The sequence below is a fragment of the Phalacrocorax aristotelis genome, chromosome 6 (genome assembly GCF_949628215.1).
Source record: "Phalacrocorax aristotelis chromosome 6, bGulAri2.1, whole genome shotgun sequence".
Taxonomy (NCBI): domain Eukaryota; kingdom Metazoa; phylum Chordata; class Aves; order Suliformes; family Phalacrocoracidae; genus Phalacrocorax; species Phalacrocorax aristotelis.
Window position 1 is genome coordinate 296190 of NC_134281.1, and position 15176 is coordinate 311365.

A 15176-nucleotide genomic window follows, 5' to 3' on the forward strand; every position below is an offset into this window, starting at 1 on the left:
CCAGGACCTGGTTTATGGGAGAGGGGAAAGGCAGCAGTCTGGAGCTGCCTGAAACTGCTCTGAGCAAGCGTGGTTTGCATGCGAGGGACCGTCCGTGATTCCCCTGCATTCAGACACCGCTTCCAGCAGCAGGTGCTGTCGGCTCCGCAGGGATGCTCCGGGCCTGGGGAAAACGCCCGGGGCGAGTCGGGGCGGGGATGGGGGGGAGGGGAGCTTCCCCGAGCCTCGTTCCCTGGGGGTTCCGAGGCTGCGGAGGTCGTATTGCACGGAGAATGGAGCGGGGGGGGTGTGTGGGAAGGATGGAGGAGAGGGTGAATGGATTGGGGAGGATGGATGGCGGGGCGCGGGGGGGGGGGCGGAGGATGAAGAGCAGGGAAGGATGGACGGGAGGAAAAGGATGAAGAAGGGGAAAAGGATGGATGGAGGTAATGGAAGGGAGAAGGGATGGAAGGAGGGAGGGGGTTGAGAAGATATGGAGGGAGGGAAGAAGGCGGGAGAAGGAACGGGAAGAGGGGGACCAATGAGGGTGCAAAGCGGGACCAAGGACGGTGGAAAGGGAGTGGGGAACAAGAAGGGGGGGGGACACGCGGAAGGGGGGCCAAGGACAGGGTAACCCGCTGCGCCTTTAAATGTTGGCGCCCTTGGGCAGCTGTGCCGCGGCAGCCTCCGGGCTCGCTCCTAGGCGGGGGATGCTTGCGCGGAGCCGGCCCGGCGCGCCCCGCCCCGCCCGGCCCCGCCCGGCCCAGCCCCGCGCGCCGCCGGCCGTGCGGGGCCCCGGCGCCGGCCGCCGCCACCGCCCCCCGACGGGCCGCGCGCGGGGCAGGGCGGAGGCGCGCCGCGGCGCTGACCGCCCCCGAGCCGGCACCGCCGTCTGCCCAGCTCGCCGCTCCGGGTCCCGCTGCCCCGCCTGCGCTCCCATGCCCCCGGAGGGGCTGTAGGGCCGGGCGCGCCCGCGAGGGGCGAAGGCGGCGGCCGTCCCCCGGATCATGCTCTGAGCGCCCGGGGCAGCCAGCGAGCAAAGTTGCGGTGGAAGATGAACAACGCCGGTAAGTGTGCGGGTCCGCCGGGATGGCCGTCCGCCTCCGGACATCTTTTCCCCGGGGTCGCCAAACGCCGGGCGGGCTTCCTTTCTCCGGTGCCGGCGCCCTCCTTCGCTTGGGCCGGCACACCCCGCTTCCGGGGCCAACACCGCCGGGACGGCACCTCCGGCCAGGCGTTGCTCCTCCGGGGCTTGCACCCCTCCCCAGTCCCGGCATCCCTCCTTCGGGGTCGGCAGTTCCTGGGCCGTGCCACTGGGGCTGGCACCTCTCCGTCCAGGGCTGGCCCTCCTCTTCCCCCCACCCCGGCAGGTGCTCACTGGCTCCCCGCGGGAGGCCGTGCATGCCCCGTCGCTGCCCCCGCCGGGACAGGGACGAGCAGCAAGCCCCGACGAGGAGGGGGGTTCCGGGGACAACCAGACCGGCAGATCGGGAGGGCCGCGGCTCTACACCCACTCGTCCCTCGGACACACTCAGCCCTTCACAAAGCCCCTAGGAAATTTGCTGTGACTTTCTTTCCGAAAGTCTGTTTTTGGGGGAGGAATGGCTTTTGCAGAATTTTTTTCCAAGGCAATCCCAAACCCTTCCTCCTTCCTTCTGTTAACTTCACAGAATCTTTCCTTGATGGAAACTGGGAAGGTGAAAGAGACAGGATGAGAAGGGAACACATACAAAAGACAAGGCATTCAACAGTTAAACGTTAAAAGAAGTCACTGGAAAATTGGGGCAAACTTTAAATTCTCCGCCAACACTTTGACTTTCAAGGGCGAGGCGTGTGTGTAAAAAACCCAAAACAATCCAGGAAACAATTATTACTAACTCCAGAGTTATTTGGAAAAATCTAATGCTGCATCTAGAATTAAAGAGGAAGAGAAACAGTCCCTTTGTGTTAGCCCTAAAATTTTCCACTGTGTTTCCTTGTTCCAGAAGGTGAATGTTGCTGGGCATCTCACTTGCATGGGTACATCCTGAAGCCCATAGTTTTCTCCACTAGATACCTTGCCCTAGAACTGTTATGTGTTGGGAAATTGTGAATCATTGTTTGCCAAAGCACAGGAACATAGGATTGGAAAGGATCTTCTAGGTCAAACAGCCTTCTGCTGTTGTATCAGCATGTCACACCACTCTGCTGAGTTTAAAGCAAAAGGTTCTCTTTTCCCTTGGAGCGGGGAGTGACACACTCTCATACCCCAAAAGTGGTGACCTTTCCATTCTATTTTCTGATCCTGTCTGGACTGGACTCTGTCCCTCCCAGGAGACAAACTCATTTGAAAGTTAAGTGAGCCAGCCAAAAATTGCTTTAGCCATGATGCTCCAACCTCTCTTTCTTCATCTCTCCATTATTTAAAACAGACTGGCTCTAATCTGATCCTGCTGTCAGTGGAAGAGCAGTGTACGGAATATCATATGTATCCGTTTGTAAAGACATAAATTTTATTAGCAGTTTTTATTTTTCAGGAATGTAGAACTGAATGGGACTACCTTTGTTACCAAAAGCAGTACCTATTGTTACAGAACACAAGGTCATATTATTCCTTTTATTAATTCATCAAATTATATCTTAAACCAAAACTTCTTAGGTAGCTCTCCTGCTATTCCTCTCGCAAAACTAAGAACCTCTTACCATTGCCAGTTCTTCTAGTTTCCAGATTAGATTCATCGCCATTTATTCTTGTGATTACATTGTCCTTTTGCTTAAAAATAGTTCTTTTCCTCCTCTGGTGTTTACCTCCAGGTTGTATTTATAGAGTGCTCATATCCCTTCTCAGCCTTTGTTTTGTACATTCACACAATGCAAGGAATGTCTCTCCCATCAGTGCAAAACAGAACTTCCTACTGAATCTGAAGGAGAGGGACATTTATTAACTGGAACAACTCAGGGACTGGCATTAGCAATCTTTGTATTACAGTAAGTAATACACAGCACCAGTTATCAGTCTCGTATGTGCAGGCATATATGGCAGCCTTGATCCCACAGAAGTTAAAATAACGGCAGACAGAAAACAGGAAGGGAGATATGGATTATCCTGAGAGATGCGGAACTGATGTGAAAAGAAAGATGAAGCAATCCACCCAAGGTCACAGGAAATCTGTGGTAAGAGACAAGAGACAGACCCCCATCTCCCAACCTCCAACATAGGACCTGCCAGCCTCTAAGTACCGATTTGATTGCCAGGCGCTGAAATGATGCTGCCCATAGGAAGAATGTAGAGATGTTAGACTCCAGATTGTTCAGAGGTGTAAGCAGACTATATATTCTATCAGCCGCTACTGAAAGTGATATAGGAATAGTTGCCATATGTACCTGTCAGAGAATTTTAACCAACATCATCTTTGGCTCCTAGGAAGCAATATAAGATACAACAGGTGAATATAAGCTGTCTGCTGCAGTGTGAACTTCCTATTGTAAAATCACAGCCAAATGGGAAACATCACAAATGCTTACAGTTACATCAGAAAGAAATATATGCCAGTAGTTTAGAATCAAGATTATTTAGTTGTCATATACATGTGGTTTTTCATAGTCAGGCCCCCCAGCCTTACCAAGACTTGTATGTACAGTCTGCTAGAGACAGTGGAAATGCTGGAGAATCTTCAGGATCAAGATTTTTTGGTGTTGAAATTCATCCTTTTCTGATTATATTGTCTTAGATTTTTCCCCTTTCCCAGCAGTGTTTCTCTGTGGGATGTTATGCTGTTGTATTATATTTACAGATGGCTGCAATAAAGTTATATACTAAGAGAAGTTTGTAAGCTATTGATCTGCTATCCCAGAGTCATAATGCATTGATCTAATCATAGACGATAGATTCCAGTAACTGTACAGAACAGCATTTTATTTCTGCAGTGGGATGTGCTCTGACAGCCCAGCTGTTAATATTTCAGTTAAGATTTGTAAGAAGACAAAATTCCTATGGGATAGTTACTACTGGCTTTAGGTCTGTCTTCATGCTAGGGCAGCCTTCTTGCTATATACAGAGTACTTTTGATCACACATTTGAAGAACATACACTGACAGGAGAGGACAGATGTTTTTCAAAAGTATCAGACTTATGCAGAAGCTGAAATACTGTTCTCATTAATGTCTGAGGCATATAGGAGCCAGTGACCTGCTGGCTTTGAACAGGAGCTCCCTCAGACCTCAAGTGCCTACAGCCCCAGATCTCAGAAGACACATAAGTATCTAAGTGCTGTTCAAGTCAAGGTGGGAGCTGATACCTAAACCTGGACTGAGGTCCCATTTGGAAGGAAGACTTGCACTCCTATGTCACTAGAACGTCCTAGTCTAACTTTTCCATTTCAAGCGACACCCATGCAACTGTTTTCATTCCTTATGTAACTTTTGTCACTTCAAACTTTTCTCTGATTGTGTGAAATAAGTGATGCATTTACATACTGTAAACCAAAGAGAACTACTTTGCAGTGAATATTGCAGAATTAATGACATCTCGGTTATTTACAGTACATCCTGGGGTCCTACCAGTGACATCACTGGTGTTTTATGAGTTGAACCTCTCAAAGGGATTATTGTTTCCTTGTAAATCATGCTACCTCATTTATTTAATCTCCAACATATTGAAGCAGGTTAGACAGTTTATGCTGGGTACTTAATTCAGAATGACATTAAAATGGCTTATCTACATAGGCAGCTTAAACACACCCTCACTGTCTGACCTGGACAGCTGGCAGAACTGTAATTACAGGTTGGAACCTACAGCTTCCTGTACTGGAAATGTAATAAATGACTTTTAGGAGACTCTGCACTGGGCTTGCCTTACATTCCTGGCAGCACTACTATAGTGGTTGGTGCCCATGTTCTGGCCAGGTCCAAAGCCAGCTCTTCATCTGCAAAGAAGAGCTGTCTGTTTAACTTACAGTGAAGCTCCATGTGTTATTTTGATAGGAAGCTCTGTGCACCATTCCCTCAGAGCAATATCTTCTCTAAGGAGTAAGCACTGTGGTCAAAATATAAAGCCATGTATTAGACAAGCTGAAAAGACACAGGTACAGGATTTCCTCTCTGTCCTGCTTTGTAAGAACTTGGTGTGGTTTTGGTAGCTGAGGTGTGGAAACTTCTACCTGTGACTGTACAGTGCAGTCACACTGTTTCCATGAGGTTTTTGGGTTTGGGCAGCCCTTGGCACACCTTTTGTCTACGGTATGAGCTCTTAGACAGCACTGTTATTCTTTGATGTGAGAGGGAGCATGAGCATGATGACTGCTTGTTTGGGATAGGTTCTTTGTTGTTTCATGTCATTGCCTAGTTCATAAAATAGAAATGCTACCATGAACTTCCTGGTTCAAATAATTTTTATGTCTATAATAGTGTTTCAGCAAGTGGCATGTAAATGAATTCCTATATTTACTGCTATTCTTATGGTTGCTTATTCTCATTTCCTCCATAGTGGGACTTTGCTTGATTCAAATGGGGAATTTGATCCCAGTCTTTGGAAGAGTTACAGATTTGCTTGATAAAGGCAACTGTAGAGATGCAAAGACATACACTGATGTCTGTGTAGTATTTTAGTAGTGCATTCTGATTCAAGAGAAAAGCATTTATATAACAGAAATAAAGTCTCGGTTAATTAGGCTGAGGACTGGCTAATCGGCAGTAGCAAATCTCTGTAGTAGTTATCTCTCTAACATTGGTGGTATGCATAGTGCTGGGGCCAGGATTTTGTTGATACTGTCCAACATTTTCCTTGGTGCGAAAGCAAACAGAGAAGTATCAGATGGCAAAAGTTCTCTTCATAATGTAAAGATTGGTGAAAGGGTAATAAACAAAGTAGGCAAGGCAGTTATTTAAACAGATCTGAATCATTAAGTTGGATCCATTCAAACAAATTACACTTAATGCATGTTATAAAGCTATCAGTTTAGAGACAATGAACAGGCAACACAGCCTTGGGAATGATTTAGAGGTCGTCATGGACAAGCAACTCAACCAGATACAGTAGCAAGCTAATGGAGAATGGTAAGAACTGGGTCTAAGAAACAACTGGATTCTGTAGACGGCATTGGCAGTACCCAGCGTGGAGTTCTTCCCATAGGTCTGCCCCATGTATTTTATGGGGGTTATTGGAAAATTGGCAAAGGTTCAGAAAAAAAATCCGTAAGAAAACACTCCAGGAAGGGCGAAATTGTCCTACTGCAAAGATTTAATGAGTTCATTTGTTCAGTTTACCGAAAAGAAGAATGTATGAGGACATAGCTGTAGAGAAGTAGATGTCTTCCCTAGAGAAATATTGAATAATAAAGGGGTCTTTAACCCAGTGGAAAAACAATAACAAATGCTGGAGATAGAAGCTGGAGATAGAAGCCAGGCAGCACTATCTGGATAAAGGTCTTTATTTTTAAAATGAGCAATGCATTACAGGAATAAGATAAGGATGATGCTAAGGTATATAGTCCACCTTTTGCTGACTTCAGACCAAAGCCTTCTAGAGGACAAGTTTTAACTTTATTCTGATATAGCTGAGTGGAATCATACAGCTCCTGCAGAGCTGAACAAGACTTTCTGATGCCCTTGTCTGGATATTCTCCTTCTACCTCCTGTTTCTCAGGCACTTGCCACCTGTGGATTTCAATCCCTTCCTCCTGGGCAGAAGCAGTGACAAACAGGACTTGCATGCATTGGTTTTCATTGGGATTCTAGGTTTGGTGCAGTCTCATCCCACTGTTGCAATGTGGTCCCTCCACCTGCATTGTGACTTCCATCCAAAAGCTCTGCTGATCCCTGAACTATGCAGTGCATCTCTGTCCTCAATGTCTCTCCTATTTTAACATATGTCTGAGTTGAATTAATGCCAAAGATATGAAGAAAACACAGGTCCACAAAAGTGCGTTGGTCAGAAAAAGCTACTTCCAACATTTTAAATTGTGGCACCAGCCAAGACTGGAACTGGTATCTGCACTGTGGAGCTAAGTTATTTATTGGGCCACCATCAAAGACCAGGGGCCTGGGACATGTCTACAAATATCCCTGCAAAAGTGAAACCTCAGTGTTTAATTAGGCCTTCACCCCAAAGACAGCTGCTTCATGGGGGCTGGTGGTATTGGTAGATATAAGCCTTCATTACATTCTAGCCTAATTCCTAAATCTGGAGGACATTTGAAAGTGGGTAGCTGCAGTGTTTCAGGCAATACCCCACTATAAAATGTTTATTCTTTCAAAGAAACACTTGAACAGTGAAGGCTCTACGGGTTGATTGCCATTCCGGGAGAGCTGCTAGGCTACTGTTCACTGCTTAGAAACTTGGAAGGGAGGAGAGTAATGTAGTTTCATATGGGCCATGGCAGGAGTGAAACCATGCTGAAATGCAGGTTTGCCTGAAGGAAGGTGGGTAAAGAGAGGAAGCGGTCCTTGTCAGTACAAGGAAGCATCGAACAATAAGGGGAGGAGCAGGTTAAAGAAATTCCTATTCCCCAAGAGTTTCCTTTTAAGCACAAGGTGGGTGTGTCTCCCTCCAACATAAAACACATCCTAAAATAAACATGCACAATTATTTGTGAACATACACATTCCTTATGGTGCAATGTTGTTTAGTGTCCATTTAGAAGTTACAGCCAGAACCTTTCAAGTGGCTCAGACAGCAAAGGAAGCATAATGAAATTGTCCTGATAAATGGCAAACAGTGGTGCTTTCTTTTCAGTGATTGTTTGGGTTATTTTTTAAACAAACACTTGTACTCCTCCCACTGCCTCCCCCCACCCGCAAAAAAAAAAAAAATTGTTTAAGGAGCCTTGTGAAAGGCGAGATCAACACACAGAGCAGTTAGGAAAAAACTACGGAAGGAATCAGTAGTGACCAGTAGCTGGCACAAGTGGGTAAGAGTAGAACATCACAATGCCTATTATTACCATACTATGAATGGGGTCTGTTACCATAAATTCTCTTCCACTAGCAATGTTACTGAAGGTAGCAGAAGGAAAAACTAAAGATTACTTGATTCCTTTTGCTGTAGAAAGTTAACACTGAAGGGAAGGTGGGTAACTGTGTTTAAGCTTTTTTTTTTTTTAAAGTGGGTGTTTGCATGGTTATTTTACATAAAGAAAATGAGTCCATTACATTATTTTATTTCAAATTTGTTATAAGGCAAAGCTTGGGAGATCCTGGCATTCTCTACAGTCCAGTCTTTTTATCATTACTCAGTGTTTCAGTATAGTACTCCATTTGTACGGAGTAGGTATATTTGTGTCCTACTCTTGGGTAGACATTACTAGGAAAAGCCAGACACTGCAGGAAGAGGTATACCTCCAAAGTGATGTTTCTTCTGTGGAGTTAGTCCTAAGAATATGTCATTATGGGGGTAAGGGGTCCATTGCTGGTTTCTGGTGGGAAAGGTTAAGGACTTGGTTTTAGTTAATAAAAATTTCATGCATTTTACTACCAGAAAGTTAGTTTAGGATGTTCAGTTGTTGCAATAACTGATGTAAAAATCCAAAGGTAGATTTGGTGGGGAGCCAGGCTTACAAGATATCAACCCACATCTATTCCCTCTCTGTTTTTAACTGAAAACAGTTTTCAGTGCTCTGCAGCCTTCAGATGCTGCCGTCTTGCTGCTGGCTGCAACAGAAGCAATGGTACTTCAGCAACGGTGAAGTGTTTGGCAGATAACGTTTCAGAAATAATCTGGAGGGAAAGATTAGCTACGCGTACTGTGATGTCAGTAATTAGACAGATGCCCTGCAGCTCAAAGCAGCAGTGGATACTGTGAAACAAGAGTACACACTATAGTAATGGGAACTGGTGAATATGCAGTTCTCTCTCCTTCTTTTTCCACAAGTTGTTTTAAGTCTCCCACACATGAAGCTGGTTCGGATAAAACCCCAGATAAAGAATAATCTTAATCAGTTCATGCAATAAGGCACCTGATTAGAACAGACTTCTCACTTTTTTGGGCTGAGCTGAGATCACTGACTCAGTTTTGAACTTAGATTAAATCTCTCTGGTGTCTCATAATTCTAGAAAGACTCTTTTCTGACTACATCAGAATGCCAAATTGTTAGAATCTTCCTGAGTATTGGAAGAAATTTCAGCAAGGTTAAGATCAGAAGAAACAGCCTCTTGTACCTCCCAGAGACCAACCAAACAAATATGCCAATATTAGTTCAAAACAAATTACTTCAGTTGGACTAAGATATCAGTAAGAAAAGTACTGTGACACCAAATATCAGAACAATCAGAGAATATTTTTAAGCAGTTTGCATTCAGTTTTACTTTATTCTCAGTATGGTGCACAGCTGAATTTTAATTGTCTTCACTTTGAGGTGTCAAAAGTCTGCATTCCAGAATACTCAAAATATAACAGCACAGTAGCTACACTTCCTGAAACTTGTACCATGATTTAGGATAGGATTTTGCATAGGAACCATGTCCCAGATGGTGTGTCCTGAGATGCTGTTCCCTTATTTCCTGTGTGTAGGGCATGAAGATTTTGCACAAAGAATTGTTCCTTTCTCCCTCATGGTGAAATAGTCTGTCACGTGCTTTTCCTTATAGTGGAGAGGCCCCCTTTTTCCATGAAAATGTGTTAATTAAAATTATAAAAAGAATTAGAGATTTCTGATTGATTAACCATGTAATTACACATTGATGGCTAGCAAAACCCATCTCTTATTACCATCTGTAACCATTTGGTGTGCTGGCTTCTTCACACCACGTACTTCATCTCATCTAAAATCTCATGAAGGAGGATCCCTATTGTTGCCTATTTATTCAGCCTTTCAGCATTTCATTTAGTTATTTAAAGACTATTAATTTCAGGACCAAGACAGCTGGAAATGGCTGTGGCATGTAAACTGTACTGTGCGTAAAATGGCCATATATGACTTAATTCTTCTAGCTTCAATCTAGTTTATTGTTGATCTGCTTGAATTCCCCTACACATGTGTCAGCACTTCCACTAGAAATAGTTTAGAAAACATGGCTGGCCCTGCTTTGCAAGATAATTCACTTTTTTAAAGTACATTTTGATGGTCAGAGAAGATTGTACCTGCATGGGGTTCTGGCATTTACAGGAGGATGGAGGATCTTTTGATTAAAGAAGGGGCTGAAGAAGCTGTACACTGAAAACTGAACTTAAGTTTAAACCAGTAACTCTCTTCCTGTTTTGGGTTGAAGTATTTCCTTCAGTGCATTATAGCTCAGCTGCATAATCAATGTAAAGTATTAGCCAAGCTTTTAGCAAACCATCTTATCCCTCATGATCACGTTGTTTGTCAAACAAAATGTAACTCCATATTTTGTTATCATGGTAATGGCCGATGGGAAGACTGTGTGTCTGGGCACCAAGTGTTTGCTTCAGCTTGGCTGAGTTGAGTTAAACCTTGATCTTTGGTAAGCTTAATTTTGTTCAATGCTGAAATCTGCAAGCTACACATTGAAACTAAAATCATTGCTACAAAGTGTTTGTACTGTGTTAAATGAACAGCTAATATGGCTGAAAGGCATTTCTTTCATTGCAGTGAAACACTTCATCATTGAATCAGTGTTCATAATTAATCTTAGGGCAAACAGATTTCTGGGGCTGAATCAAAAGGTTTTATTATTAGTACTTCTGAGTGCAAGAGGTGTTACCCATCTGTGGGTATCTGTGTGTGATATGCCCTTGGCTCTGCAGCTGTACATCTTTCTCTCCCCAGGTGTGCTAGGGCTGCGTCTAGTTCAGTTTTGACCTTAAACCATGTTCCCTGGAATAGCTACAGTGCCACGTGGAAGCACAGTGCATATGCTTTGCTCCTTGAGTTCTCTTTTCAGAGCTGAGCCTTTTATTGGCCGAACTACTTCTGTATTAGAAGTCACTGGTATAAGATGAAGTCTTCTGTAGGATATATTCTGCTGGCTTTAATAAGAAACCTAGATGACTAACATGGCTTTTCTCTCTTTTCTCCAGAAATCACAAAGCCACCACTAGCGCCGAAACCAAAGATTACTGGTCATCTTTCTCCAGTAGCTGTCTCCAAATTTTCTCCTTCACTGCCAAGGGCTGATATTCTTCATAACCCGAGCTCTATGTCTAGGGGTCCCAAACCACCTATTGCTCCTAAGCCAAAATTCTCAGCTGACACTGAGGGCAAATCCAGTGTTTATACCAACAATAACTTAAATATATGCTCAAATGGGAAACTGGTATGTCTTGATGCAGAGCTGTATGAAGGAAATCAGTGCAATGCTGATTGCCTAGAATCTGAGGCAGATAATGAATACATTGTTGTTCCTGAAGCTCAGCTGACCAGCAAAGACTGTAATGACTTGGAACATGAGCGTGATCAGAACCTAGATTCCTCTGTGGAAAATGAAGTATCGGAAGCTCCAGAAGAGGTAGAGAAGGAAGAGGATAACGTTGCTAATGATGAGGATACCAGTTATCGAGAAGTCTCTGAAGACGACCACCATAACTCTTCAGATATTGCTGAACCAATGGAACCAGACTCTGAAGAGTCAGCTGGAGACTGTGACCTGTCTGAAGCACTTTGTGAGGAGTCCTCAGATGCCCCTGATGGGGATAGTGATGCTTCCCAGAATGTAGATGAAGACGAGGATGTTGTAGGTGATTGTAGTGAAACCAAAAACAAGGAGGGAACTTCTAACAACCTGGAACTGTTTAAGGACAATAGTGATTGTAAGACTGACAGTGATAACGTTTTGAATAGAGATGAGGAACTAATGGATGATATCTGTAAAGATACCATTGTAATGCCACTACTGACAGATAAATCAATCCCAGGTTCTGAGAAGGTAGGGCAGGAGGAAGAGGAACTGCCTGAGACTTTAGAAAAGGGAGGTGGGTGTCTAGCACATGATGGTGACCACAGTGCACATGCAGAGCTTGATTTGAACATGGAAGGGGAGTTAGAAAATTATGACTGTGCAAGCCCTGACATGCTGCCCAATGAGGCCAGTGAAGAAGCAGCTCCTGGCTTAGAATTGTGTGAAGATGAACCCAGTGCTGAAAATAGAGAGTCCATCCATCAAGCAGCAGCTGAAGAGGAGGAAGCAGACTCAGATGAGCACAACAATACAAACACAGGAAATGCCAGTGATGGCTGCCAGATCACTGAGAGGAGAGGTGAGGAGAAGACATCAGAGGTAGCCTGTGAAGCAAGCAAAGACTCTGGGAAAGGGGAAGAAGAAACTGTGAATGCAGAGAATATGGATGATAGCTGTCAAATTGCTCCTTATGAGAATGAATGTGGTGAGGAAATACCCATGGAACATTCAGATGAGAACCTTCAAACAGAAGGGACCTTTCTGGATGAAGATGGTGTGATCTCTGATAGTCTACCTAGTAGTCCAGGGATGGAGCCAGAGCTGGAAGATGTGACTGTTGAAGAGCATAGTGAAAGTATTGTGGAAACCCTTAAGTCAGATGAGCTGCAACTTGAAGACAATGAGGTGGATGCAAACAGCCTCAGCAAAAGTGGCCCAAGTCCACCTCAACAAGTCCCACTTAAGGAAGAGTTAGAAGTCCATAAGCATGGCAAAATGAATGTAGACTGTGGGACCAAACATGTCTTGCATGAAGATCTAGCAGTCCCTGAAGTGGTTGTTGTGCCTGAAGAATCAGAGGAAAGAGAAACTAGCAGTGATGCCCTAGATGACCCATATGTCCTTCCTGCAGAAAATGAAATTGCCCATGATGGGCAGACTGATTTAGGAGCTGATCACAGTAAAATGGGTGAATTAGGCATAGATGGTGAAAACAACTTGCTGCCCATTGATCGTAAAAGCATTGTCACGAGAACACGGTCGCTGTCTGGGAAAATGCCGGGCTATGTCCCAGAAACAGTTCCAGAAGAAACTGGACCTGAAACTGATTTACCATCTTCCCACAATGGCTCTGGGACAGAAGATTTAAGCAATAATTTATTTTCAGCAGAAGGAAAACCAATGGAAGCCAACAGGGCATTACCAACCAAGTCAAGACGTTTCATTTTATATCCTCGATCTTACTCTGTTGAAGGGAGAGAGATACCTGTCTCTGTTTACAGGGAAAGTGATAGCTGTGTACTGGATGATGGTAGAATAAAAAGGACAGAAGACAACTTATCTTTGCCTTGTGTCAATGGTTCATCAGGTGGTTTTTCCCAGAGAAATAATTTTTCATCATGTGGCATATCTACTCCATCCTCAGTAGTTGATATACCACCTCCTTTTGAACTTGCCTACATCACCAAAAAGCCAATCACTAAAAGTTCCCCTTCACTTTTGATAGAGAATGACTCACCTGATAAGTATTCCAAGAAAAAGAAATCTTCCTTTAAGAGGTTCCTCACTCTAAAATTCAAGAAGAAAACTGAAAGTAAAGTCCATGTAGATGTTAATGTTTCCTCTTCAAGGTCCTCATCAGAGTCTAGCTATCATGGGCCTCCGAGGCTGATGGAGCTGGACAGGAGGAGCCTAAGTAGCTCACCTCAACTAAAATCGCATGTGGGGAAGCTCCGTGCATCTGAGTCTCCCTCAGCTGTTCTTTTCTATAAGGATGGGAAAAGAAAAGGAACACCCAAGTCTTTCAGCAGGAGTGTGTCAAGGGTGGAGTCCTTTGAGGACCGGTCCAGACCTCCTTTCATGCCACTCCCATTAACGAAACCGAGATCCATTTCTTTTCCCAACGCCGACACATCTGACTATGAGAACATTCCTGCTATGAGCTCTGACTATGAAAACATACAAATTCCTCCTCGAAGATCCACCAGAGCAGGAACTTTTACCGAGTTTTTTGAAGATCCTAGCAGGGCATTATCTGCTGCTAATGAGAATGACGGCTATGTGGATATGAGCAGCTTCACTGGCTTTGAGAACAAGCAACAAACCACAGACCAGGAAACAGAAAGGTACTGTAGTAAATTATTATGTAAGACCTGCTAGCCTTGGACAAACAGGCAAGACCTCCCCTGCTAGATATTGTAAGCAGATCCTCCATGTTGCTTGGCTTATACTCCCTCTCAGGAAATGCTTACAAGAAAGATTGGAAGAATACAGCATAGGCTTTTACCAGTTAAAAAAAAAAGACACCAAATTAACCTTTTACCTTGCAAATGTATACTAGAAAGTCCAGTGGATCTGGATCCTATGGTTTACATATACAAACCAAAGAACATTTAAAAGTATTTGGTTTATCCAATGGGTCTAATTTTTGTGGCTTGAGGGGGTGGGGAGAGCTTGCTTTGTTCTTCAGTAAGAAAGGTGTCTGACTTCTTGACTGAATGAAAAGAGAGCCTATTTGCTGGAAGGAGTCCTGCTTCCTTTTTTCATTTCTGTCAATTTCTCAAAGCAACAATATATATATATAATTTATCTTACAAAGTACATCAATTAAGTATAGACCAGAAAATACCAAATCATTAACTCATCAGACTAGACAATTAATTTTAAAAGTTGCTTCAAAGCCTATCATTATGGCCCTTTGACAGGGGGCTGCTGATTTATAAATAAATTACCTCTGTCTGAAATCATATGCACTACTAACATTAATAACAATCTTTCATCCCGTTCCATTAGATTATTTGCAAACAAGAAAATGTCCTTTTCATAGTTACATAGGAGCAATGCACTCAAGACCTTTGAATCTGAATCTGTCATCAGATTATAGCATACAACCAGTGGAGTGCAGAGGTGTAAATAAGAGTGTTTTCCATTAAGTTCATATTAAACAGGTAATGAGAAAACAAGGTGTGAAGTAAATGAATGAAAAGGAATGTCTTTAATGCAGTTGCATCTTTTTTTAGAGCCATGTGAAAAAGATAAACACCTTAAAAGCAAGGTATTCCTGTCCATTTTCATTAATCATTCTCATTCTAAAGATTTAATACCGTTTCTTTGCAACATTTATATCGTCTGGTCCTCTCCCCTGTCATTGTGAATGGAACAAACCACGGGCATTTCACACATCCCTCTTTTGATATTTCAGGCTTGGGGAGTAAAATAACTTTTCTTTAACACCTCTGAAGGAGTCTTGCAAACCATTTCTAAGACAAGAATGACGTACAGTGCTTTGTCTTTCTGAGAGAGGCGAGAATTGGCAGGGGTGGGGGAGGTGAGTACTACATGGGGAAAGAGATTCCATCAATGCTTAAGCTGTGCATCCAAACCTGCCCAAAGCTGAGGGGTCTGGGACACAGCCATGTAGTGTAGCT

General features: G+C 43.8%; 1 protein-coding gene across 4 annotated transcripts in view; it reads left to right on the plus strand.

The window, feature by feature from the left end:
* Window positions 1–816: 816 nt before the first annotated feature.
* The window catches only part of FGD5 (FYVE, RhoGEF and PH domain containing 5), a 116473-nt gene continuing 102113 nt past the window's right edge, over window positions 817–15176 (plus strand). For all 4 annotated transcript variants that reach the window (XR_012660964.1, XM_075095523.1, XM_075095525.1 and 1 more), the window contains exons 1-2: window positions 817–1046; window positions 10934–13874. Coding sequence is in view for 3 of the 4 variants with exons in the window: in XM_075095523.1 (XP_074951624.1) it covers window positions 1034–1046; window positions 10934–13874 (2954 nt within the window). In the remaining variant the exon portion in view is untranslated. The remainder of the gene's footprint in view (window positions 1047–10933; window positions 13875–15176) is intronic.